This window comes from Anser brachyrhynchus (genome assembly GCF_964034855.1).
Source record: "Anser brachyrhynchus genome assembly, chromosome: 3".
Lineage (NCBI taxonomy): Eukaryota > Metazoa > Chordata > Aves > Anseriformes > Anatidae > Anser > Anser brachyrhynchus.
Window position 1 is genome coordinate 125,048,601 of NC_137696.1, and position 24,675 is coordinate 125,073,275.

Consider the following 24,675-nt stretch of genomic DNA (forward strand, 5'->3'; position numbering starts at 1 on the left):
GGAGGGACGCGACGCGGCATTCCTCGGGATAATTCCTCCCCTGGCACTGCTTTGGGCTGGTATCGGCCCGGAAACGTGGAATTTGGGTACGGAGCTGGGACTGATGAGGGAAAAATAACTGGGGGTGGGTTGTTTGGGTGGAGTCTGCGAGGGACAGACCCCATAGGCCTTCAGAAGCTCTGGCAGGGATTTTCCAGCAGCACAAACACCTCCCCAGGGAGGTGCGGGAGCAGGCAGCAGGACTCTGGCCAAGGAGGACGCCGAGGGACCACAAGGTGGAAGGACTGGAAGGGGTCAGGGAGCGGGGTCCTGGCTCAGGCCCCCTGGAGGGGTCCCGCAGCCGCGGTGCCCCGACCGTCCCCGGCTCCCACCGCGGGAAACGATGGGCTGGGACAGCGACGCATCCCCGCTGCCCCCCAGCGCCTTCAGAGGTGAGAGGAGCGCTTGGAAGGTACGCGCACACACACACACACACACACTCACGCCTGGCCCAGGTGTGGGAGAGGTTTATTAGCCCCGGCCAGGAAGCCCTGGCTCACGGCGGCATCAGCTTGGGGCGGAGAAGAGCCCCCGGCACTCCCCGTGCTCCCCCGGGGCAGAGCAGCTCCAGATCCAGGCACTGTGCGGGAGGGGACGGCGGCTTGCTGGTCACCTGCGGGGAGAGGAACCCGGTGGTGACGGCGTCCAGGTCGCTGCCTCCACGTCCTCTGTGTGGGGACAGCCGGGGGACACGTCCCCGTGCTGCAGGGGGACGCCGCGCTCTCACCCCGGAGGCGCCGTACCGCTCCAGCATCAGGCACAGCTCCACGTTCTGCTGCTGCAGCTCGTCCAGCTCGGCGAGCAGGCTGGCCCTCCGCCTGAGGACGGTGCTGTCGCGGGGAGGGCAGAGTTAAGGCGGCCCCCAGGGACGGGCGGGGAGGTGGCAGCAGGGTCCCTGGGGTCCCAGAGAGCCCGGCGAAGCCCACCTGCAGGGATACAGGGAGGTGGGCCGCCTCCGCCTCCCCGCTGGGTGCCCTCGGGCTGCTCTCCGGCACAGACCCAGCACCAGCACCGCTCTCCTGCCACTGAGAGCCGGCAGCCCCGCAAAGGCAGCCCCGCACACCGCTCCCACTCACCCCCTCGGCCACCCAGGGGACGTCGCAGAGCTCCCTGCTGAGCCCCTGCCCGCAGGAGCAGCGTCAACCACGTTGGCAAACCCCTCTCGCAGCAAGGCCACGGGGTCAGCCCCTCCTGAGCTCCCCACCAGCCTGCCCCGTCCCCAGGAGCCAGGCGCTCACTAATATTCCTCCAGCGCCGCCGCCAGCGCGTCCCACAGCTTCAGAGTTCTCTCTGGGATAACGTGTGCCAGGGCTTCCCAGTACTCCCCGTCCTTGGAGCTGTCCCGAACCTGTAGCACCTCCTTTGCTGAGCCGTCCTCCTCCCTGAGGGACAGAGAACAAAGCCCCGAGGGGTGCAGACCTTCGTGGTGGGGGACAAACAGCCCCGCAGCCTTCAGCTGCGCTGAGCGCCTTCGCCATCATCACAGACCCCCGCAGCTGCTGTGGGATCAGCTGCCTCAAAGGCAATGCGGTGTCCCCCAGCCCTGCCCACACAACCCCAAAGCCCCTTGTCCCCTTGTCCCAGCACTGTCCGGCTCTCTCCCAGTGACAACTGCTCTGCCCTGCCCTTAGTCCTACCTCGGCTTGTCAAAGCCCTGAACGAACGCTTTCAGGATCCTTAGGACATCATCAGCGCGGATGTACGCAGACGGAAGGGAGCCCAGTGGTCTCTGAGGAGGTTTGAGCTCATCACTCTGGGCACCGGACTCACTGCCCACTCTGTCCTCCCCCAGATCCGTGACATCTTCTCCACCCGGGCTTCCCTGGTTGCGGAAGGAAGGTCAGCAGGCTGGGCACGGTGCCCTTCTACCACCTCCTCCTCCCCAAAAGCCACCTTGGGCTTCCAGCCACCCGCAGCTTTGTCCTCTAGCATATTCAGGGAGCTCGGGCAAGAACGCATGTGCAAGAGGCCCTGGGCAGCCACGGCAGAAGATCCTCACAACCCCTCAGCCTCTTTTTTTTACCCTAGGCTCTGCTTTGCGCCACAGAAAATGGGCCAGGGTGTTCTCCAGCTTGGAGGTCGACTGGCATTGCCTGGCTACATCCCTGGGGACACAATTGCTAAAACGAGGGACCTGGTTTAAATGTTTTGTTGGGATCCACCCAGCTCCACCTCCGCTACTGCCCTGCCATGAGCCCCTGGAAGGGCTGGGGCTGGGCGCGCTGGCCTGGTTTCCCCGCGCCGGGTGGGTTATGTCCCCGGGTGTGTGGCTGCAGGGCGGCCCTGGCACCGTTCACCTCCTTCCTCCTGTCACGGGGAAACATGTCAGGGTCACCGTAACGTTCCCTGCCCCAGGGGTTCAGGCGATGTTCTGCTTCCCCTTCTCCGCACCCCCTTCGGCTCTCCCCACTGCTGTCTCTGCAGTCCCACCTGGCTGAGAGCCGCCTCCTGGGCTTTGTACTTCAGGAAGAAATCCACCAGCCGGCGCAGGTCATCCTCGCTGTCGATCTCGAGGGCCTGGGGGGCAGAGGAACGTGGCTAGCGTCTCTGAGGCACCGTGGGAGGGGGAGCTAAACGAACCGCATGTTTCAGGGTGCCCTTCTGCCAAGGGCTGTGGCAGGACCTGAGAGGGGGGTAAGAAGGGGTCTGCGTGAGACAGACGGAGGTTTCTGTGCATGGGAGCGTCTGAGAACAGAGCAGGGGGGCCTGGAGGTGTCAACTATCAGCAGGACGGCCTTGAGCCACGAAGTACCCGGCCACGGTGCTTCCTGCCCTCCTGTGGTGCTTCTCTCCCCTCCCCGCCGCAAGGTGCCCCCAGCGGCCCAGCTGGACCTCCCTTGGGCGGCTCAGTCCCACGCCGCACGTGGCAGAGGCGCCTCGCCTGCCCTGCGCAACAACCCCGTGCATCTCTGAAGGCCGCTCTTGGATTTTGTGCCCCCTCTGTGAAGCGGCCTGACCGGCGCAGAGCAAAACACTGTGACTGCTATGACACCCTCGTGGCTACGCGTGTGACACGTGGCTTCCTTTCTCCCAACGCTTAGTCTGCGGCCTAAACGAACGGCTGCCTCCCTGGCTGGCTCCCACCCTTTGGGACACGGTTTTTCCGGCCTACATCTATTTGTCCCTCCCGAAATGCACCCAGTCATTTTTCTGGGGCCATTTCTTGGGCCACCGTGTCCTGCGTCCAGAGCTTTCACGTGTGACTGGCAGCCTTCCCACAGGAAATGCATCCCGGCAGCCCCTGACGGGTTTAGATGTAGAGCTCAGTGATACGGCTTAGTGGAGGGCTTGTTAAGTGTTAGGTCAGAGGTTGGACTGGGTGATCTTGGAGGTCTCTTCCAACCTAGGTGATTCTGTGAACTGACAACTCACCGAGAAGATGGAGTCGAGCCTCAGGAGGGTGCGTTCGTGCTTTCCCAGTGCGCGCAGCGGCCTCAGCAGCTTTCTCTCAATGAGGAAACCCTCGGGAGACACACAAAGAGGAAGCATAGGAACAGGAGCGTCTCCGTCCACGTCCGGAACTCAGCCCCCTGCAGCCAGCCCGTGGTATGGCTGCACCACCCTGCAAGCGCAGGCTGCATGGGGAGGGCTGGCAGCAGCTGGGCAGCGTGAGGATGCTCCTCGGCAGCCCGCCCTTCCCGATCAGGGCAGGTGCTGCATCGCCACTCACCGACTCGTCGCTCAAGAGCTCCAGGATCCTCTTGGCAGTCTTCCTGGAGATATTTTGCAGAGGTGTGACTCTATCCCCAGCCTTTGCTGTGCTTTCTTTTCTTCTTTCTCCGTCACTCACTTCTTCCTTCTCCTCAGCCTTTGCTATGTTTTCTTTTCCTCCTTCTCCATTCCCCACTTCTTCCTTCTTCTTCTCCTCCTCTTTCTCCTTCTCCTCCTCTTTGTCCTCCTCCTCCTCTCCTCCACTGCTGCTCTCTGAAACACAGAAAAAGGGTTTGCAAAAGTCTTTATATGCTGTGACTGTGCTCCCCAAACCAGCACTGAACACTGTAGGGACACCAGGGAAATCACAGCTGTTCCCTGAGACCTGGAAAGCAGCCCAAAGAGCCCAGGATGCGAGCTGGCTCTGGGGTAGCTCACTTGGAAGTGGGAGATGCTGGCTCCCCAGGCTGCCTCGGCACGAGCCAACTCAGAGCTGGACGCATTCCAGACCCTGGCTGGGCTCACAGAGTCAGTAAGATCCCACCTTGCGATGGCAAAGACAGGAGAGACAGAACGGAGAGACAGAAGGGGCTCTCACGGAGGAAGGTGAGGGTCTCCCAGTGCCACAGGGGCGCCGAGGCTGTGTCCCACCTGCCAGGACCTCAGCAGCCAGCTTGGTCGCCGTCCTCTTTGCCTTGTAACGCCTGAGGGGGCCGACGTTGTTGAGGAACCAGTACCGAGGCTCCTCCCAGGGCAGCCCCAGCTGCTGGGTGTGAATGATGCGATCTGCATCGAGGGCTTTCCGCACCAGCCGTTTGGCTTCCTGCTCGTTCATAAGCCAGACCTCCGTGAACTTCTCAGCGTTGCTAGCAGCGAAGTGCCTGTGCGGGAGAGAGAAAGCACCATGGCAGCAGGCCCTGTGCCCCAAAACGAGTCAGCTTCCCTTCGTACCTCACTCTGAGGCCTCGTCAGGGGTGGGTGGCCAGGCCCCCGCACGCAGCCCACCTCATCCTCTTCTGCACCTCCTTGCACTGCCCTGTGATGCGCTCGCAGTCAGCTGCCAGGCTCTGGTTCTCCTCCCTGAACTGCTTCTCTTGTTTCTCCAGTTTTGTTCTCAGGTTATTCAGTAAGCTGTGGAGCCTGAAGAGGGACAGCAAAGCTGGGGATTCCCGAAGAGGCACCTCCGGGCAATTCCAGCGTGGATGAAGGCTCCGGGACTTGGGGCTGCCTATCTGCTAGGGACTACTCAGTGCTGAGGCCTGACTGACCCTGACCCAGCTGGCAGAGTTTCCCCACTGCTAGCTTATTCAAACTGCTTTGGGGATGGCCCTGCCCTGGGATGGGCTGGGACAGAGGTCACCGGCCTGTGCTAGGTGGCAGTTTCCCCCCCAAAAAAAAAATAAAATAAAATAAAATAAAATAAAATAAAATAAAATAAAATAAAATAAAATAAAATAAAATAAAATAAAATAAAGTAAAATAAAATAAAATAAAATAAAATAAAATAAAATAAAATACTGGGAGGTGACAGTGGGTAAGGCAGAGCCCATCTCCCAGGGATGTTTCTGTTACCTGTTGATCTTCCTCTTCTGCTGGGATTTGGTGATGGTGTTCTCCTCATCCTGCTTCTTAAGCATCTGAAGGTTGTACTCCAGCTTCTCCTGGTTCAGCAGATAGGCGGCTTTCGTCTGCTGGAGCTGCCTCTCCAGGTTCTGGCATTTCAGAAAACACGAAAAGGAGCTGTGCCATGAGCAAAAGCCACACTGAAGCCCGGATCTTACTGAGTCTGCACCTCCAGGTCCCATCTTTCTACAATTTCTCCCAGCTAACCCCTCCTGCCTGGCTGGCCACGTGGCACGCGCTGGTGAGTGATGGAGATATTGGTTGTCCATGCTGCAGGACCATTTCTGGGAAAAGGAGAAGGGACTGAAGCTGTACCCAGCTTACACTCACCGGGGCACTAACACGGGCCTCGCTCCTCACCTTAGCTGCTGATTTTCACGGCAGTTTTAAGAACTGCGTGCCTTTGGGACCTCTGCCCTCCTGCCAGTTTCACTGAATCAGCCAAAAGGCGCAGAAGTTGGAGGAAGGCGCGCAAAGGAGTGACTGCATGAACTCCAGGTCTCGCAGAAACCAGAACAAAATAACTAACGCTTCTCTTTCTGCACTGACGCATTTGCGAACGTGGTGTCTCGCTGTGTAGCCTGGAGGACACGAAGCAGACAGCGAGCCCTCCCCATTACTCCACAGCTGGGATGGAGACATCTTTCTTGGCTTCTCAGCACCCCATTTGCTCAACAGCTGACGGAAAGAAGAGCCGCTTCCAGGGCTGATTGCTGCTGTCTCCCGGGGGTGCTGCTTTCAGCTGGAAGGCATCACACCCTACCTACGATTGCTGCTCTCTGTCAGCCCTAAATGCCATTCGGAAAGAAGCTCAAGGGGACGTGACGGCATGCGATCCAGGGAACCCCAGGCTCAGTGGGGTGTGGGCAGCGCGGCTGCGTGGATGGATGAGAGGCAGTGCTGGGGCCTTGCATAATTTAATTCATCAGTTTGAGCACGTTCCATGTGGGAGAGGAGGCAAAAATCTGCTACTGAAAAAATTTACAGCGCAGTGCTTTACTGGGGTGGCCCAGAAAGATTTCTTCCACAATAGAAAGTGATTTGAATTCAGCTGCTACGTAGCCCCGTATAAAAGCATCAATTACTGGCTCAGCTGTGCAGAGAAAGAAGAACAGAATCTCAGAATGGTTTGGGATGGAAGGGACCTCAAAGCCCCCCCAGTTCCAACCCCCTGCCACGGGCAGGGATGCCACCCACCAGATCAGGTTGCTCAGGGCCTCGTCCAGCCTGGCCTTGAACACCTCCAGGGATGGGGCACCCACAGCTTCTCCGGGCAGCCTGTGCCAGTGCCTCACCGCCCTCTGAGGGGAGAATTTCCTTCAAGGTCACAGCAAACTGCACAGCAGAGAGACCCAGCTCTTCACCACATGCTTAGGCACCCAGCAGCAGTCCCACTGGCCTGGGATCAAAGCTTGCCTAAAGAGATGATGAAGGCAAATCCCTGCAGGGACAAGGGACGTTCCCCTTGCAGCAGACAGAGAAAAGCCATGGCCCAAACCCCGCAATTAAAATGCTGACTACCATCTCATAAAACCGGGGAATACTAATTAGCCTCAAAAACACAGTCTTCATCTTTAGCTCTCGACTAAGCTCTGTTTCAGAGACACCTCCGGACAGTGACATCACCTGTTAATGAGGAAATTAGGTGTTTCCCACTTCTCTTTTCTTATCCCTGAGCTGGAAAGGTGAAGTCTGGGCTGTAAAGAGTTACACAAATCTTGCTCATCCCTCTGCCCCACTGAGGGAACAACTTTACCAAGCCAGGCCCAGCAGAAGTTGATTTATGCTATTCCTAAAACCCTGCATCAAAGAAGAGCAAACCAACGGCACTGACGCTCCTGATAACCACCAAGAAAATCCTTGCCATTTCTCGGCTTTCCTAGCTTGAAACCTCAAACCTTGATCTGAAGGTTAATTTACATCTTCCCCACCAAAACTCAAATCCGTAACCTTTACTTGCATCTAGTACAGACGCAGAGAAGTCGTTCTCCTCCTCCATCATACAAGACTGTGCGTATTTGCAGACAAATCTCCCGACACAAACCTCTCCCCTTGTCTAAACAGAGCCAGTCTTTCACCCTTTTATTACAGGTCATTTGTTTGCTTGCTCTGCTCAGGACTCTCCCCCCTACTCCCTCGCGTGTCGCCAGACCTGGACAAGGACACGTAGGTACAAAGCCGAGAGGAACGGTTACTTCCCTGCCTTACGTAAAACCCTCCTGAAACTGCAGCTAGAGACAGCAGGTGCATTTTTACAACAGCACCACGGTGTCATTTGTGAACCTTGATCTCCAGCGTGCTGCTGCCTCCCTCCCCAAGTGTTTCAGGGCTGTTTTTGGACGTTACACACTGTATCGCCCTCCGGGTTATCAAATGAAGATGAAGAAGGCACGGAGTCAGGACTGGCCCCCTGGACTTGCCCCTTCAGGCTGACAGGGAGCTTGTGACAGTAATGCTTCCCCTGTGGTTGTGCAAAACCTTCCAGACATCATCCCTAGCCCGCGTGTCCCTGGGCTTCCTAGGAGAACACCACGAGGGATAAACAACGAGCCTTACTAAAGTAAATTAACAACATGTCCCATTTCTACCATGCAGCCTGGGAAACGACAAATGACAGCGAGCAGGTAAGGTGTGAGCTGCGGCCGGGTCCTCTGCTGAGCTGAGGAGGCTAAAAAATGGTGGGGAAAGCCAAATCTCAGAGCCTAGGGCAAACACCGGGGTGCCAAACCTCACAGCCTAGGGAAGCACTGGAGCTGCAGGCCAGCAGGGTTGTGGAAAGCCAGAGGTGCGCTGCTTTGTTCCCACCGCTCCTCGCAGACAATTTGGTGGATTAAGAGGTGTCCGTATCTCCGGGAAGCCACGGCTCCGAGGTGTGGATGCCTAGTGGTTGCTCAGCCAGCGGTGTGTGAGGGCCGTGCTCTGCCACCACGTGCCTGGCTACCTTGGTAAGGGCAAACTCGTAATTTTTGTGTGATGTGGGCTTCAAGGGCATTAGAGAAATTGTGGGTCTGTGGTTAGATGTCAGAGGGAACAGCTCATACTTCCTCGGCCAAGGACCCCAGTAAAGGAGGCAATTAGTTCGATCTGAAACGATCTGGTGTCAGGACACTCATACTGTTTGATTCTCCTAGTGATCACGATCCCAGAAGTAACAAAGCACTCAGCCTTCCCAGCTGCTTCATACCTCCTACTTCACGTGCTACAGAAGCCTAAGAGCCAAGGGCAGCCGGGCACTGCAGTGCGAGTCCCACCGAGATGCGACACAAACAGCTCCATCACCCTGTTGATGTGGGGCTGAAGAGCTGCGATGAGCAGATACCAGGTGCAGCTCTCACTCCGGTTAGCTGCCCCCCAGAGCCAGCAGTACAGTGAAAAACCCAGGGAGAGCCGCTCCCCTGGCACGCGTCTGCCCTTTCCGTACCTGCACGTCATTCTCCAGCTGGATCTTCATGCTGTTATACTCCTCCTCGTCCCGCACCCGCAGCTGATTCAGCTGTTTCTCAAACTCTTCCACCTTCCTCACGCGGGCATGCAGGTATTCCAGCTGAGGGCAAAGGCAGAACACCATCCATTAACGGTGGCGGCTTCCTCCCACGATCACAGCTCCCTCAGCCAGTGCAAAGCAAGGTCGTGCATGGCTAATTCCCCAGCGGAGCGGTCTGAAAAACCGCCCCTCTGTCCGAGGGAGCCAGACGCCTCCCCACACACTTGTCTTTCACGGCAGCCCACTGCCGGACGGCAGCACTGGTCCTTTACGTACCTCGTGGGGACGTTACCTGTTTCGTGTTGTGGGCCTGGATGGCCTCCTCCCACTTCTTCCTGTTGCTGTCCAGCAGCTCTCGCCGCTCGAGCTCAAAAGCTTTCTGTAAAGGAGGCAGAGCCATCGTCAGATGGCGAGCCCTTCACCATCACCTCACACCAGTTCGCATCAGGAGAGGATCTGGCGCTGCTGCCCGACGTCTCCTCTCACAGGCGGAGACCTGACGCTGCGGCCCCACCGGCGCTGCTGCTAACAGCCACCCAGAGCCCAGAGGGGTGGACGCCTGTGGTGCCGGGTAGCCCCGAGAATTTGCTGGAAATCTGTGGGAAGTTAACTCAATCCCAGCCAGACCCAGTACAAAATTGCTGTCTGCAGGTTAGGAGTGGAGCTGGGTCTGACAGCCACTTGATTTCACCTAACGAGACGTTAAAGAGACGCCCTCGCTCATCAGCAAATACAAACTCGATCCGCGAAGACCTCCTGTGCTCTGCAAAAGGTAAGGCTAAATGACCCCAAGGCTCCTTCGGGGCTTTTAGGGAGACGGATAACCAGCCAGCAGGCAGCAACAGCTTCTACAAGCTCCCAGGTTGCTCTGTGCTGAACCACGGCCACTCGCAGCATTGTACAAACCAGCCCCGCAGCACTCAGCACCATTCTGCACTCTTGCTTAGCCACATTTCAGCCTCATTCACCAAAATATCAGCCCCACTGCTCCGGGCAGCAGTCAGCCCAGCCCGTGCAACGAGCCTGAGGCCTTTTTTGCCAGAGATGTGGAGGAGGGAGCGACTGCAGGCTTTCTAACTGGGCTCTCCCTCCCCCAACCGGACCGTACCTCAATGTGATGCAGTTTGTGACGGTAAGCTTTCAGCATGGTCCTGATCTGTTCCTCCATTCTCTCCAGAAGCAGGTGGATGTCATCTGACTGCTTCTTAATGGCCTGCACATAGTGCTCGTCTTTGCTTTTCAGCTCCTGGAGGAGGATAGGAGATGCTGAAATCAGAGAGAAGTATTTTTCTAGGAAATACCCTCCGGGGCTAACAGAGAATGTGAGACCCAGATGCTGCCTTTTGCAAAGAGGAAGAGGTGACATGGGCAAAGGGCTAGAGAGTCCAGGGATGGTTCCAGGGAGGGAAGGTGGGAGGAAAGGCAGATCACCACTGCCACGGTCCCCGTGCTACCTGCCGCAGTTCACCAATGAGCTTGTTCTTCTCCTCCAGAAGCAGCGCGCACTGCTGCTGCTGTTGGTTCAGCAGCTGCCACAGCTCCTGCGGGACCGTCACACCCTCAGCCGAGGCCCACTTGGAGGCGATCTTCTCAAACTCAGAGGCGCTGGACTTGGCTTCCTCCTCCAGCTTCCTCACCCTGCAGGCAGCGGGGAGCACAAGGCAAACGGGGCGCTGGGGCAGGGCAGCAGGTTATTCAGCTGCTCCAGACGCGGTTCAGCGGCCCGCACCGCGTACGGAGCCACGGGAGCACCCCCCTGCATGACTGAATCTGACAAGTGTCCTTCTGGATGTCAGCGGAGCAGCAGCTTCCCCGCAAGCCCAGCGACGCAGCCCGACCCAGTGCCCCGCACCTTCTGAGCAGAGCTGCCGGAGCCGCCAGATCCAAGCCTGCTTAGCCCTTTAGGTAACCCGTTAGGCTCCGGAGTCCCTGGAGCACCAAAGGGTTCCGCAACTGGAAGGAATTCAAAGCGCACTGGACGCAGAAATGCCCGTCTGAGGAGAAGGCCCTTCAGGCATCCACAGGCACTGCTCGGTCGTGCAGCTGGGCTGAGCTTCTCCCATGTGCAGCCCACCCTTGCCACCCCAAAACCTCCTCTACGGGCAGTTTCTGGGCACAGCACCTGGTTCCTTCAAAATTCCTGTTGGGAAACCGTCTGAAAAAGGGACAGAGCTCTTGCTACAGCCAGTTTCCCATAAACTGTTCCGACAGTGCCCTCCAAAGGCAGCTAGGAGCTCGGACTTGGTGTTTTCCAGCTGATCTCGGTGCCCTGCAGGCAGGGCTGAAAGAGCCAGTCCCTCGGAGACCGCCCAGCTCCTCCAGCGGAGCAGGATGTGTTTGCCTGGGAAGCCACACAGAGGGGATCAGAGAATAACCGAGGCTGGAAAAGTCTCAGGATCAACGTGAACGTCAGAGCAGGCTGTGCAGGGCCTCGTCCAGGCAAGGGCTGAGGATCTCCAAGGAGGAAAATCCCTACATCATCACCCTGACCCCACATCTGACCACTGTTGCTGTGAAAACATCAACATCCAGCTTCTCAGACTAGCGCAGCCTCACGTTTTTCCCACTCCTTACACACCAGAGCCCCGCGCGGCTGTCCCAGCACATCCTCACGCCTACGGATGGCGGGCAACTGCCGGAAAGAGGCCGTTTGCTGAGCCGCCTCAGCAGAGGGTGGCACCTCCAGGCTCAGGAGCGCTGCTTGGACGGCCAGGAATGAGGGCAGCTGTGTCCGTGCCTCTCAGGCACGGAGACCCCAAGTATGTGGCACAACATAACCATCCTGCGAGGTGCTCCGAGAGCTGCACCGACATCTGGACTGCTCCTTCCCAGCGGCGCAGACCCACGGCACAACCTCTTACCTCTGCTGCTTCAGCTCTGCCTCTTCTGCCCTCCTCTGCATTTCCCTCGAGTCGGCAGCCACCTGGATGTTCGTCACCAGCTGCGTGCCTTCGAAGAGCAGCTTGGCCAGCCTCTGTGAAGGAGGAGGTGCACGCATCACACCCTGAGAGCTGAGCTCTGCAAGGAGGGACACTCGGGATTTGCCCCAGGAATCACCTCCCCCCCGCTCCCGAGGAGTTTCTGTCACTGCATGTTTTCACGTAGAGATTGCTGTGACGCTGGGAACTGCACAAAGCTAGAAGGGTGAAAGCAAATGCCTACAGGTCAGGGACACGGGAGGACCTTCCTGTCCTAGTGCCACACCTGCTGGCTCTCCTCCACCTCCTTGTGGCTCCTTCTCTCCTCTTCTTCCTCCTTAGCCTCCTCCTTTGGCTCCTCATCTTCTCCAAGGGCTTGCCTGGGTGGAGGGGAGGAAAAGACAGAACATTTTGCACCACACCAACTTCCTGATGTTCAGAAACCACCTTGCAAAGCTTGCAGCTCCACCACACGGAGCTGTCTGGACCCATTGGGGGGTCATCACTGACCCCATTCTAGTCCCCTGGGATCTCACCTGAAGGAAAGGCTCTGAGCTCAGGAAGGGGAAAACGAGCCTGTTTGGGTGGAAGTGGACGTTACCGTTAAGGTTTGGCCCCATGGTTTGGCAACGGGGTCCCCAAGCACCTTGTGGTTCCCTCTCGGTTTGGGGAGGAGATGTTGGGTGCTGCCCACGACTCGGTCAGAGTAGCTCTGGCTCAAGGGGATGGTATTGCTGAGGCCTGGTCCAAAACTGCCTGGCAGGGAGGAAGGGGCAATGCCTTGGTGCAGTTCCAGCCCAGGGAGGTCCCCAAGTCCCAGCTGGGGGAAGATTGGGTCCCTGACCCAGCCCCAGGTCAGGGGAGGGGGGCAGGGTACTGCCACCTGCTGCTCTGATCCCACCCAGCCCGGAGGGACAGCTGAGGCTTGCAAGAGGACCTCGGTTCAGTCCTGGTTTGGGGGAAGGCGTGCTCCATCGCTGGCGAGTCCCAGTTTAAGGAACAGCTGGGGCCTGATCCAGGAAGCCACTGGTGTGGTGCTGATTTTGTCCAGGGGGCAGATGGTCTGTGGCAGTGCCATGTCCTGGGGCAGGGGGAATCACCGCCCCAGTGCTGGGCTGGGGACAGGACAGGGTCAGGGGCCTGGGGACCCCTGATGCAGGAAACTGACCTGGCCCTGGCCCGCAGGGTGCACTGACCCGCTCCAGATCCAGGCTGAAGCTGTCCTAACCCTAACCCAGTGCCACTTTGCAACTGGGACCCTGTGCCAACTGGCAGGGAGCGGGGATTTGGGGCAGTCCCTGACCCAGAACCAGCTGGGGGAGAGGTCCTGGACCCAGTGAAGGCTGTCACAGGCACGCTGGGTCCCTGCCCCCTGCCAGCTCATGGTCGGGGTGCTCAGGCCCAGTGCCCGTGTTGGGTAGGGGATATTCTGAGACCTGGTGCCTGCTCAAGGAGGATGGTCCCTGAGCTTGTGGGAGATCACAGAATCATCTAGGTTGGAAGAGACCTCCAAGATCACCCAGTCCAACCTCTGACCTAACACCACCAAGCCCTCCACTAAACCGTATCACTGAGCTCTACATCTAAACGTCTTTTAAAGACCTCCAGGGACGGTGACTCGACCCCTTCCCCGGGCAGCCCATTCCAACGCCTAACAACCCTTCAGGACAGGCTATCAGCTCAGGGTGAACTGGTCCTGGTTCGGGGGGTGCCAGCTCAGGGAAAAGGAAGCCATCCACGACCAGCCGCTGGATTTTGGGGAGCAGGCAGTGGAACAGTGGCGCTGTTCTGGGGGCGCTGCTCGGGTGGGAGCCGGGCCCGGCCCAGTCAGGTCCGCGGGAGGGCCCCGGGGCTCCCCGTTCCTCACCGGCGCTTGGCGTCGAGGCGGGCGGCGATGCGGCGGCGGCGAGCGGCGATGCGCTCCTCGGGGCCGGGGTCGGGGTCGGGGTCGGGGTCGGGGTCGTGAGGGGCCGGGGCCGGGGTCGGGGCCGGGGCCGGGGTCGGGGCCGGGGCCTGGCCCCCCGGAGCCGCCTCCGCGCCCGCCCTGCGCCTCATGCTGCCCCCGTCGCTAGGCAACGCGGCCGCTGCGCATGCGCGGTGCGGCGGCGGCGGGAAAAGGGGGGGAAGATGGCGGGGGGGGGGGTGAGGCGAAGGGGGGGGGCTGGATGTGGGGGCTGCAAGGGGGTATCCGTGGGAAGGGGTAACCGTGGGGTGTTGGTGGGGTTCTGGGGGCTCCGTCATGGAAACACAGAGCCAGCAAGGCTTGTAAAGCCCTCCCAGATCACCTGGTCCAACGTCCCCCTGTAAGAAATGGTCCAGCAATTCGTGCCACTAAGGGGTTTTGAAGGGTTAACATTGAGGCCTGGGTTTAGGCGAGAAAAGAACAAAGGGATTTCTTCGGAGAAAAACTGCTGACTTTGCACGGATGTGCAGTAACTTCTGATAGCCGGCCAAGAGACCACTAGATAAGGAGGAAGAATAAGAGCCTTCCTGTCTCCCTGTCTCCCTGGACCACTAGATAAGGAGGAAAATATGAGCCTCCCTGTCTCCCTGTTCGAGCGGCCCCTGAGAAAGTAACAGAGACTGATAAGCAGGCGACATCGGATTCGGGAAACCAATTATAATAACCCTGCCTCTTTTAGAAGTAGTAATAAATATGTATTAGCCTAGGAGTATAAAAAAGTAGATGCCTTACGTAACGGGTGTGCGTCCCGGTGGAGCAGAGACTCCCGGCGCACCCAGCGCTGTTTGCTTGCCTCTATTCATTTAATAAATTGTAAACTTTGATTGTAATCCTATTTGGGACTCAGTCATTTATAACAATTGGGGGCTCGTCCGGGATGGTCTTGGTTCCTGAATTCTGACTTGATCTAGGAGGGGCGCCCCCACCATTTGGTGGCTCCTGTTCGAGTCAGGTCAGGGCTAATGCCATCCTGAACCTGAATAAGGGCAAGCAAAGATTTAGATTTTTTTATGAGCTCCCTTTGCCGGCTGCAGCACTATATTTTGCCCGTAATTCTGCGCGCGAAGATCCGAACGAAGACGACGGAGTCGTAAGTATTTAAGGCGTATACCGTTCGGTTGGGTGGGTTTCGGTTGCCTGTGTGTGTGAGAGTGTGACTGAGACGGAACGTAGTTCCGAAGCGATTGTGGAGGTCTTCTAACCGCGGTTCCAATCTCCCGCGAGGGACTTGGCCGGTGAAGGACCGAAGCGATTCCTATAGGATTCGTGGGTGGGTGATAGGTCCTAAACCCCCTGCAAGACACTCTCACTAAGGCAACCAAGGGCTGTAGGAATTGCCACAGTAAAATTCCTAGATGGGTCAGACAAAATTGAAGACCCGGGACCAGAGAAAAGGGAGCAAATTACCAGACATACCACCAGAAAGTCCATTAGGGATAATGATTAGAAATTGGAACGATAGGGGCCCCAGAAAAGGGAAAAAGTAAATTAAAAATGGTTCAGTATTGTATGACAGAATGGCCAAAGGAGCCTTTAAGACCACATGTCTTTTGGCCCGTTTTCGGATCCTTTGAAGACTGGGTTTGCCAGGCCTTAAATATACATGTTAATTCAAAGGAACCTTTTAGCCAGGAGGAAAGTGATTATGCAGGATTATGGATCAGGATCTCACGTCCTTTTCCAGCCTCAATATTTACACTAAAAGCAGACGAGAAGTTTGACGAAGAAGAGAACAAAAAAATAAAAAATAAAAAAAAAAAAAAAAAAAGGAAAAAGAAAAAGATGATGAATGGGAGTCATTGGATAACCTACCACCTCTATATCCTAACAATCCACCCCCGGTGGTGCATCTTGTAATCCTGTTTTGTTCTTAAATGTTTTGACTGTGTCAAGGAGGAAGGTGGGAGCATTATCTAAGTAACAGTTTAGAAGTTTGGGTATATTCGCGGTGGTGTTCACTCAGTTTCCCAAGTATCGGGGGAGGGGGGCTGACTGATTATCAAAGTGGTAGAACGGAGAGACACTTCTTTGGTGGTTCGGGCCTGAGCCCTGGGAATTTGGTAAGAAGGGGGAGAGCGAATTTATTTAGGCCTCAATACCTTTTTAAACCCCCATCTTGACGGATACACAGGAGTGATTCCTTGTTTTGTGTAGGCTTACTAACAAAGTGCATGAGAAAAATTAGCATTTGGCTTGAAATTCGGTCTTATTGAAATGTAAATTTTGTGGAAAAGGTGTTATTGTTTGTCTAGAAGACAGAAGGCTGAGTGCTTCAGGTGTTTTTCCGAAGTCCTGCGGATTTATGATTGGAATGGGGCTCATTAATAATCTGAAATAGTAAAGTTTGTATGTGGAAAGAAGAGTTTAATCCCAGAGAATTGGGACATTTGGGAAGAAGATTAGGAAAAGATAGTAAAAACCTGCAATAAAAAGGTTTGCGTGGAAATTGAAACAAGGGACAGTAACTAATATAAATAAATAAAAGGGAATGGGAAATCAAGGAAAAGGGGAAAATCCAAAAAAAAAAGGCGTCCTAAAAAAAAAAAAAAGAAAAGCCTCCTTGGGTGCATAGTGGCACATTGGAAGGATATTGTTAGAAATGGGGGCACAGAAAGCAAGAGGACTTTCACTAAGTATTGCAATCAATGGTGGCCACTATATAAACTAAATGGCCACTTTATGGGTCAATCGACTATAACAGTGTCTTGCAATTAATGTTTTTGAGGAGAGAAGGAAAATAGGATGAAATGTTGTATAGTGATATGTTGTTTCAGCATGTTGGAGGGAAAAGGTTTGGAATTAAGTTGGCCCCTGACTGAGCCTTTGGTGTTGGCATTAGAAAAGTACAGGCTGGAGGAAGATAAAGGAAGTGTTAAAAGGATTGTTGAAGGCGTTAAAGGTTGTGTGGCATGTAGTATTTAACAGAGCTGTTTGATGCTGAATGAGCAGGGAAAGAGGATGTAGGAATGTTAATAGTTCCGCCTCAACCCGAGGCTGAGATCTCTAAATCGCGGGTGTGAACCCTCTGGGGCAGGGGGACCGTGATGGGTCCGAGAGAGTTGTCGTGGAAACAGAAAAGCAGCTAACTCTTGAAACAACCTGAGTTCCTGTGTGAGTTCAGATTGCCAATGGGACCGCTCAGGGAACTTCCAACGATTGCATTCCCCTGACCGACCCCCTCACTGAGACCCTAATCACCCCGGAAATTATGTAAATACCAAAATCTGGTTAAATTGGCTATTGGGAATTGAGAATCTGTTCCAACAAGGTCCAAAAGAAACCCCTATGGAATTTATGGAATTTTTGAATTTCTGGACCAACTTTGAAATGCAATGAAAAAAAAAAAAAAAAAAGTGGACCTGGCTTAAAAAAAAAAAAAAAAAAAAAAAAAAAAAGAGAGAGAGAGAGGCAACTGGCTAACCTCTTTCCAGGGCAATCAGCCCCTGATATCAGAAAGAAATTGTCTTAGGCTGCAGGACAAACAACAGTCAGGAATGATGGGGACCTGGGGCATCTACCCTAGCAGGTCCACTAGTTGAAATAAAGCTAGGAAACGAAGACAGGCTTGAATTTTTTGTTGGTTATGGGAGCTTCTTTCTCTGTGTTAATTAGGCTGTAAATGTAATAGGAGCAACATATTCAGTGTTAAATAGTTTAAAAGGACGATTAGGAACTAAGACAACTACAATAATTGGAGCCACAGGGAAAGAGGAAGAATGGTCATTCTTACGACCCCTTGATTTGCGTTTTGGGGGTAAGGAACTAACCCATAAATTTTAGTATGTACCAGAATGCCCGATGCCACTCTTGGGACGGGATCTATTAGCCAAATTAGATGCAACAATAACCTTTGAGGATGGAGAATTAATAATGAAGGTACCTGAGTCCAAAGTAGGCCAAATCCTAATGATCAAAGATAAACCCTTTGTTAATATTCCAAGAGAAGTAGAAAATGCAGTTATAGCAACAGTACGGGAAACAGATGTACCAGGGAAGTCGAAACTGGCACAACTGGTAAAGGTGGAATTAAAGGAAGGAGCCAAACCTGTTTGAATCAAACAATATCCACTTAAGATAGAAGCTAGGCACAGGAATGGTGAAAATTATTGACAAATTTCTCAAATATCAGATTCTGGAAGAATGTAAATCGGAATACAATACTCCAATTTTTCCAGTAAAGAAGCCGAATGGCGAGTATAGATTTGTACAAGATCTTAGAGCAATAAATGAAATAACAAAGGATATTCACCCGGTAGTAGCTAATCCTTACACATTGTTAACATCTGTGAAAGGGAAATATAAATGGTTTACCGTGATAGATTTAAAGGATGCCTTCTTTTGCATACCTCTTGATAAAGATAGTAGAAAATTTTTTGCCTTCAAATGGGAAAACATATTGAAGTTTTTGGACCACATATGGTAACAACCGTTTTGGAACAAAGGGGGGGGGGCACTGGTTATCACCCAGCTGGATGATGAAATATCAGGCAATCCTAACTGAACAAGATGACATAACCTTGAAAACGACTAACCTGTTATATCCAGCAGTATTTCTAGGAACCGTTCCAGAAGAAGGACCGTTGGAACACAATTGTGTGGAAATAATCGAACATACGCCAGCCACAAAGATTTGAAGGATGTACCCCTTGAAAGGTATTCAGTGGGAATACCACACTCCGTGGCACCCACAAAGCTCAGGGAAAGTAGAAAGGATGAATCAAACAATAAAACAACAATTGGCTAAGTTAATGATCGAGACACAGCTGCCCTGGACGAAATGCTTACCATTGGCACTTTTAAACATAAGAACTAAACCACACAGTGAGACTGGATTATCATCATATGAAATGTTATATGGTATGCCTTATTCTCAAGGGATGCCCCTAGGGAACAATGTAGTTGAGGATCATAGTATCCAGAAATACATAATTACCATTGGAAGGAGATTACAGGAGATAAGATAAATTGGGATGATGACTCAGACACCACCTTTAGGATTTGCTATTCATAAAATACAACCAGGAGACAAGGTCTTAATAAAAACCTGGAGAGAAGAATCATTGAACCCCCGATGGGAGGGACTGTACCTTGTTTTACTTACTACTGAAACAGCTGTGAGAACAGCAGAAAGGGGTTGGACCCACGCATCCAGAATAAAAGGACCAATAACTACCGAAGCCTGGAGGGTTGAGTCCACTCCTGGGGAACTGAAACTGAGACTAAAGAGGAACTGATATCCCAGCAATGAGGTTCTGCATGAATTAAGGGCACTGGATAAAGAGGACAAGGCTGAAGGGAGGAAAGGGAGAAGGCAAGACCGGGGTAGGACCCTCCACTGCGGCGTGTATGGTCTACCGAGGGAGGCAACCCCTATGGGTATTGACCACCGAGTGAGAGTGCCTCGACCGGACTTCTCCCACACCAAGATCAGTTTGTCCTGAGAAAAATAACATGAGAACCTTTTAAACCCATAATAAAATTGTGATTAGTTTTTCCAGGAGCTGGATCACCCTGAAGGGCTGAATGGTAACACAAGCTCTGAAAGCGGGCCCAACCCCATGATTGAAGGCGCTTCCCACACTCTCAAGATTGGACGGCGAAAAAGGCTTAAAATATGACAGGTTGCCAAAGAGAACTGAATTGTGACTGTAAGTGGAAACCCAACGTGGGAGCTTGGAAGCGTGCATATACGAGTACAAACGGGGCAGACATTGTAACAGGACCACTCGGTAACAAGGACACTCTGTATTATCACGCCCCAAAGGGTAAAGATGGATGGGATGGTCATTTTCCAAACGGGACGTGGGCCCTAAAGGGACATTATTGGGTGTGTGGCAAACATGCTTACAAGAGGCTACCTGGAAACTGGTCGGGAATATGCTATGGGGGGTACATAAGACCCTTGTTCTTTTTATTGTCACAAACACAAGGAAATCATTTAGGAATAAGATTATATGATGACCTGAACAGAGTAAAACGATCTATTGATACTTCCTTATCCGGGGATAGTGCCCAAAAATGGGGAAAGGATGAATGGCCTCCTGAAAGAATCATACAGCATTATGGGCCAGCCACCTGGAACTCAAATGAGTTGATATCAGGAGCCCGAGAACCTATTTATAATTTGAACCGAATAATTAGGTTGCAAGCTATCCTCGAAGTTGTAACAAATCAAACAGCGACAGCCTTGGATCTTTTGGCTGACCAATCCACTCAAATGAGAAATGCTATATTCCAACATAGAATGGTCTTAGACTATTTACTAGCAGAAGAAGGGGGAGTATGTGGAAAACTGAACGATTCTAATTGTTGTCTACAGATTGATGATAATGGAAAAGTGGTCAAGCAGATAACAAAGGAAATTAGAAAGCTAGCCCACGTCCCAGTACAAACTTGGAAGGGTATGGATTGGGATTTCTTTTCATGGTTGCCTGGTGAACCATGGGTTAAAAGGATGCTGTTTTTATTTTTATGTGGTGTAATGACATTATTGTTTATACCTTGTATGATACCTTGCTTTACGTTGTTGATACGGCGAGTAATAAATAGCACCCAATTTGTGATGACTTCAGTGGAGAGAAAAGGTGACGTGTCGATAATGATGCTTAAGAAGTGGACACCCCGAGAACTGACTGATGAAATCCAATTGTTACTGACAAAGGTTGAAGGAGAGACACGAATTGATGATTAAAAAAAAAAAAAAAGGAGGAATTGTAAGAAATGGTCCAGCAATTCGTGCCACTAAGGGGTTTTGAAGGGTTAACATTGAGGCCTGGGTTTAGGCGAGAAAAGAACAAAGGGATTTCTTCGGAGAAAAACTGCTGACTTTGCACGGATGTGCAGTAACTTCTGATAGCCGGCCAAGAGACCACTAGATAAGGAGGAAGAATAAGAGCCTTCCTGTCTCCCTGTCTCCCTGGACCACTAGATAAGGAGGAAAATATGAGCCTCCCTGTCTCCCTGTTCGAGCGGCCCCTGAGAAAGTAACAGAGACTGATAAGCAGGCGACATCGGATTCGGGAAACCAATTATAATAACCCTGCCTCTTTTAGAAGTAGTAATAAATATGTATTAGCCTAGGAGTATAAAAAAGTAGATGCCTTACGTAACGGGTGTGCGTCCCGGTGGAGCAGAGACTCCCGGCGCACCCAGCGCTGTTTGCTTGCCTCTATTCATTTAATAAATTGTAAACTTTGATTGTAATCCTATTTGGGACTCAGTCATTTATAACACCCCTGCCACCGGTGTCACCAATAAACCGTGTCCCTCAGCACCACGTCCAGCTGAAGCCAGGGATAGAAGAGTGGGGGCTTGCTTAATCACGCTAATGATTTCGGAATAAAACACTCGTTATTATTAAATCCAGGAATGGAAGAATAGGGGCTTGCTTAATGGCATTAAAAGTAGATATTGCTGAGTGTCTTTCCTTACTCGCACGTCGGGTAATAGGGAATATAAGGTTAGGATAAACTTTTACTGTGCACTCCTGCTTACAGGATGCCCAGCATTGCAATCGCAAACAAAATAAATAGCTTCACAGAAGATTCCTGCCTGAAGAAAATTGCTGAGATTTTTCTCACAACCCCGACAGCGAGTGAGTGAGGACAGGAGCTTTATTTGAGAATCCCTTGAGTTTTCCTGAGCTGCTCCTTCCCCGCCTGTTTCACGCTCCCCCTTTCTCATCTGGCTGGATATGGCTGTGCCCACCATGGGGCAGCTCCCTTCCCTTCTTAGAAGGGCTGACTCCTGCCGACCCTCGGCCACCAGACCCTTGACACGTGAAGCCGGTACGCTCAGATTTGTCCCTGCTGTCCCTGCATGGGGACTCTGGGTGCAGCTGTGTCCTGGGGCCATTCCACCCATTGTGTGTCAGTGGGATGGAATTGTTGCATCACACCCACGGCCAGCTTCGGTGGGCTTCAGGTGGCTTCGGTGGGCTTCAGGTGGCTCAGTGTCACTTTGTCTTTGTGGCAGTAAGCAAGAGGCAGAGCGAGCAGCCGAATTAGTGGCCTAGGAGTGTGGCCGTGGAGCCGGGAGAAGGAGCAAGGAGGCGGGTAGGAGCAGGCGGCATTGCTGTGGCCCCAGCCTCCCCTCCCCTTGGGTTTGTCAGCCTGCCCGGGGCTCCTTCCAGCCCTGGGTGCGCAGGTTGATGCTGCCAGACGTGGGGCTGGGCAGGGTGAACACAGCTGGGGAGGATGGGGACATATCTCATGCAGTTGTGAAAGCCTTTTTGTTGAGGAGGTGTTTGTGTAGGGAGAGATACTGTGCTCTGGGAGTGTTGGGATGAGAGCGTGAGGAGCCCGACTGCTAACCTCTGGTTGTGTTTTGGATGGCTCTGTTACACAGGACTGGGACTGAGCACAGGTCATTGCCTACCACGAGGTGCGGTCCCTGTGGCCTGATGGGGGTGCTCGGACAGCTGGCCTTGTGGTTCTTCATCGTCCAGCTGCAGACTCTGATGAAGGCGCTTGGCTTCCACTCTGTCTGGGGCCAAACCATTTCGGCAGCCATCGTGGTTGCCAAGTCCGTGAGGATGGTATCGCCAGAGGTAAGGAAGCACCCGATGCCCAAGTGCACTGCCCTCCTCCAGCACTAAGAGCTGCTCCTGGGCTCCTCAGGGCATCTGCCCCCAGGGCCAGGGGGTGGATCATGGTGGAGGGGAACTGTGCCCGGCTAAGCGATGCTTTCTGTGCACTCCCAGGGGACTGCTAAGAGGAGAAGCACATGGAGGAGCAGGAGGATCCGGCGAAGAGCCCTGAGGAGGCTCGTGGAGAGGCACGTCCGCAGTGGAAGATGCAAAGGGAGGTGGGTGTCATGGAAGGCGGAACGGCTGACGGAGGGCCAGGGTCGATCCAAGCAATGCCCAGGAGCTGCCTGCTGCTCACACAGAGTGCAGCCCCTTTGCTCAGAGCCCCCTCGTTGGGTGCCCCAACCCAGGGTCTCTCTCTGCCCAGCCTGGGTCTCTGCAGGGCCTCCCTGATGGGGTTTCGAGCTCAAGGGGGCCCAAAGGGAGCCCTGCAGTTCCTCACCACCTCCTTTCTCCCTCCCAGCCTGAGACAGAAGTGGCTGCGTGCTGGGCAGCCCCGGCGGTACTGGCTGCGGTCAGTGAGGAGAAGGGGCTGCATCTTCTGCGACCTGCAGCAGCGCCCCTCGGTGCCAACGGTGGCTGTCTCCGTGCCTGCAGGAGTGCCGGGTGAGGTGCTGATCAGCTCACCTCCATCGTCACCTGCACCTCACAGGGTGAAACGAATCCGCTTCGGGAAATAGTAATATTGCAAATAAAGGGGGGTGGTTCTTGAACATGGCCAGGAGTTTTATTTGAGAAACCCTTGATGCGATTTGTCCTGACTTGCTCCCTCCCCTTTCCCTCCCGTTTCACGCTCCTCCATTGTCCTCCTCGCAGCCACACAAACACCCCAATGGGGTGTGCAGGGGCCTGTCCGGGATCCCTGGTACAGTGCAGAGGAGAAGGGACCCCTGAGGTGCCCTGGAGTGGTGACAAGCCATCAGCCTGGGGATGGGAGCGGTGGGCTCCTGCCATGGCCACCAGCATGTCCCCAGAGGCCCATGGGGCGTGCTTGGTGGCCCTCAGAGGGAGGCTGGTGACAGCAGCCCCAGTGCCACCAGCACTGCGGCTATCACAGTGGCTGTTACCTGGTCCCAGTTGCCATCATAGGGACCTTCCCTGCCCGCTCCCCCACAGACCCGGGGCTGCCTCCTGGGGTGTTCTGCACCCACAAACCCTCAATGGAGGGGTGTTGGGGCAGCTTCCTCAAGGGCTTCACTGCCTCCTGCACCACTCTTTTGTGTGTGAACGTCCAGGTTGCAGGGAAGCAGTGACTCGGGCTAGTTCCCACTGCCCTGAGAAATATCCCTCGGGGAAACCAATAGCCTCTGTGGGAATAGAAATGTTGTTTTTGCAGTGTTACATTGTACAGAAGGAAGGAATGTGGTATTGAGATATGCTTACAGTGATAAGAAAGCTCAGCAGGTGTCCTCCTAAAATGCAGACAACCAGACTCCTTAGAGCAATCAGGTGAAAATCACTATGTTAAGTCAAGCCAGATAAGGGGAGAAAACATTACCATCTCAAAAACAGGCCGGCAACTGAAGGCCAGGCATTGTCTGTGAAGCATCAGGTAGATTGTGAACCTGGATTACCCACTCCAGTGGGGAAACAGGGGAGGGTCCTGTCATCAAAAAGTATATAAACTGTGTTTTTGGAACTAGTAGGTGCGCTCTCCTGCTTGTGGGGCGCCCGCCATTGCAATCGCGAATAAATTACTACTTCACTGAGCTCCTCGCCTGAGCCCAAGTTATTGGCTACGGAGTGTTTCTCACAATTTGGGGGCTCGTCCGGGAGCCAGTCACCTACCGGGGAGCCCCACCGCCGCAGCAGCAGGAAGGCATGCCCCGCTGATTTCAGCGGTCCTGTGCATCGACGGTGGCGGCTCTGCGGAGAGCTGACAGAGGGCCCGAGACTGATTAAAGAGGCAGGATCCGTGAAGGAGTGGGGAAAAGGAAGAAGGTAGGCACTCAGGGTTTTAAGAATTGATCCGGTAACTCTGTGCACAGACCAAGGTAAGAAATATTAAGTATTGCCTCGGGGGTCGGGTGAGACTCTGTGTGATGTGTGATGTGTGATTGAGACGTACTTTTGTACGGAGCGAGTGTGGAGTCCTGATCCGCGGTGCCGCAGCTCCGCGAGGGGCGCGGCCGGAGACGGACGAAGCGTGAGATTAAGGAGAGAAAGGAAGAGTCTCGGGAAATGTGGTGTGCGGTAATCCTTGCACGGGGTAGTGCTCGGAGTACACCAGGGAAATTTGGTGTGCGGTAAGCCTTGCACGGGGTAGTGCTTGGCAGTACACCAGGGAAATTTGGTGTGCGGTAAGCCTTGCACGGGGTAGTGCTTGGCAGTACACCAGGGAAATTTGGTGTGCGGTAAGCCTTGCATGGGGTAGTGCTCGGAGTACACCAGGGAAATTTGGTGTGCGGTA

General features: G+C 53.9%; 2 protein-coding genes across 10 annotated transcripts; one reads left to right on the top strand and one right to left on the bottom strand.

The window, feature by feature from the left end:
• The first annotated feature begins 19 nt into the window (after window positions 1–19).
• Window positions 20–23,341, top strand: LOC308191595 (uncharacterized protein). Of its 6 annotated transcripts, none has more exons than XR_013948161.1 (6): window positions 14,012–14,768; window positions 18,224–18,331; window positions 19,168–21,272; window positions 22,025–22,226; window positions 22,380–22,483; window positions 22,729–22,747. XR_013948161.1 is itself a non-coding variant. In XM_080584136.1 (5 exons), exons 3-5 carry the CDS (start codon window positions 22,080–22,082, stop codon window positions 22,943–22,945), a joined length of 468 nt encoding a protein of 155 aa, XP_080440262.1. In that variant the 5' UTR covers window positions 14,012–14,768; window positions 18,224–21,272; window positions 22,025–22,079; the 3' UTR covers window positions 22,946–23,341. The 6 variants fall into 6 exon arrangements, 3 of the variants coding, with proteins under 3 accessions (XP_080440264.1, XP_080440263.1, XP_080440262.1); XR_013948162.1 differs by having other exon boundaries at window positions 18,227–18,331; XR_013948163.1 differs by having other exon boundaries at window positions 18,227–21,272; window positions 22,729–22,746.
• Window positions 491–13,785, bottom strand: DRC1 (dynein regulatory complex subunit 1). 4 transcript variants are annotated; one of them, XM_080584131.1, is made up of 17 exons: window positions 13,583–13,785; window positions 12,002–12,095; window positions 11,659–11,771; window positions 10,252–10,435; window positions 9,906–10,043; window positions 9,090–9,176; window positions 8,735–8,857; window positions 5,263–5,402; window positions 4,696–4,830; window positions 4,342–4,571; window positions 3,710–3,963; window positions 3,412–3,501; window positions 2,470–2,556; window positions 1,677–1,768; window positions 1,278–1,421; window positions 767–869; window positions 491–652 (listed from the first exon to the last, which is right to left on the bottom strand). In XM_080584131.1, exons 1-17 carry the CDS (start codon window positions 13,768–13,770, stop codon window positions 536–538), a joined length of 2,319 nt encoding a protein of 772 aa, XP_080440257.1. In that variant the 5' UTR covers window positions 13,771–13,785; the 3' UTR covers window positions 491–535. The 4 variants fall into 4 exon arrangements, 3 of the variants coding, with proteins under 3 accessions (XP_080440257.1, XP_080440256.1, XP_080440258.1); XM_080584130.1 differs by having other exon boundaries at window positions 1,677–1,861; XM_080584132.1 differs by lacking the exon at window positions 13,583–13,785 and adding an exon at window positions 12,252–12,435 and having other exon boundaries at window positions 1,677–1,861.
• Window positions 23,342–24,675: the final 1,334 nt, after the last annotated feature.

Coding starts and splice junctions, on each gene's coding strand:
- DRC1 (XM_080584130.1), bottom strand. CDS start 13,770: ATGAGGCGCAGGGCGGGCGCGGAGGCGGCTCCGGGGGGCCAGGCCCCG. Junction 12,096..13,582: donor CGCCTCGACGCCAAGCGCCG/GTGAGGAACGGG, acceptor CCCTCCACCCAG/GCAAGCCCTTGGAGAAGATG. Junction 11,772..12,001: donor AGGTGGAGGAGAGCCAGCAG/GTGTGGCACTAG, acceptor CCTCCTTCACAG/AGGCTGGCCAAGCTGCTCTT.
- LOC308191595 (XM_080584138.1), top strand. CDS start 22,080: ATGGGGGTGCTCGGACAGCTGGCCTTGTGGTTCTTCATCGTCCAGCTG. Junction 22,227..22,379: donor TGAGGATGGTATCGCCAGAG/GTAAGGAAGCAC, acceptor GTGCACTCCCAG/GGGACTGCTAAGAGGAGAAG. Junction 22,484..22,728: donor AGTGGAAGATGCAAAGGGAG/GTGGGTGTCATG, acceptor TCTCCCTCCCAG/CCTGAGACAGAAGTGGCTGC.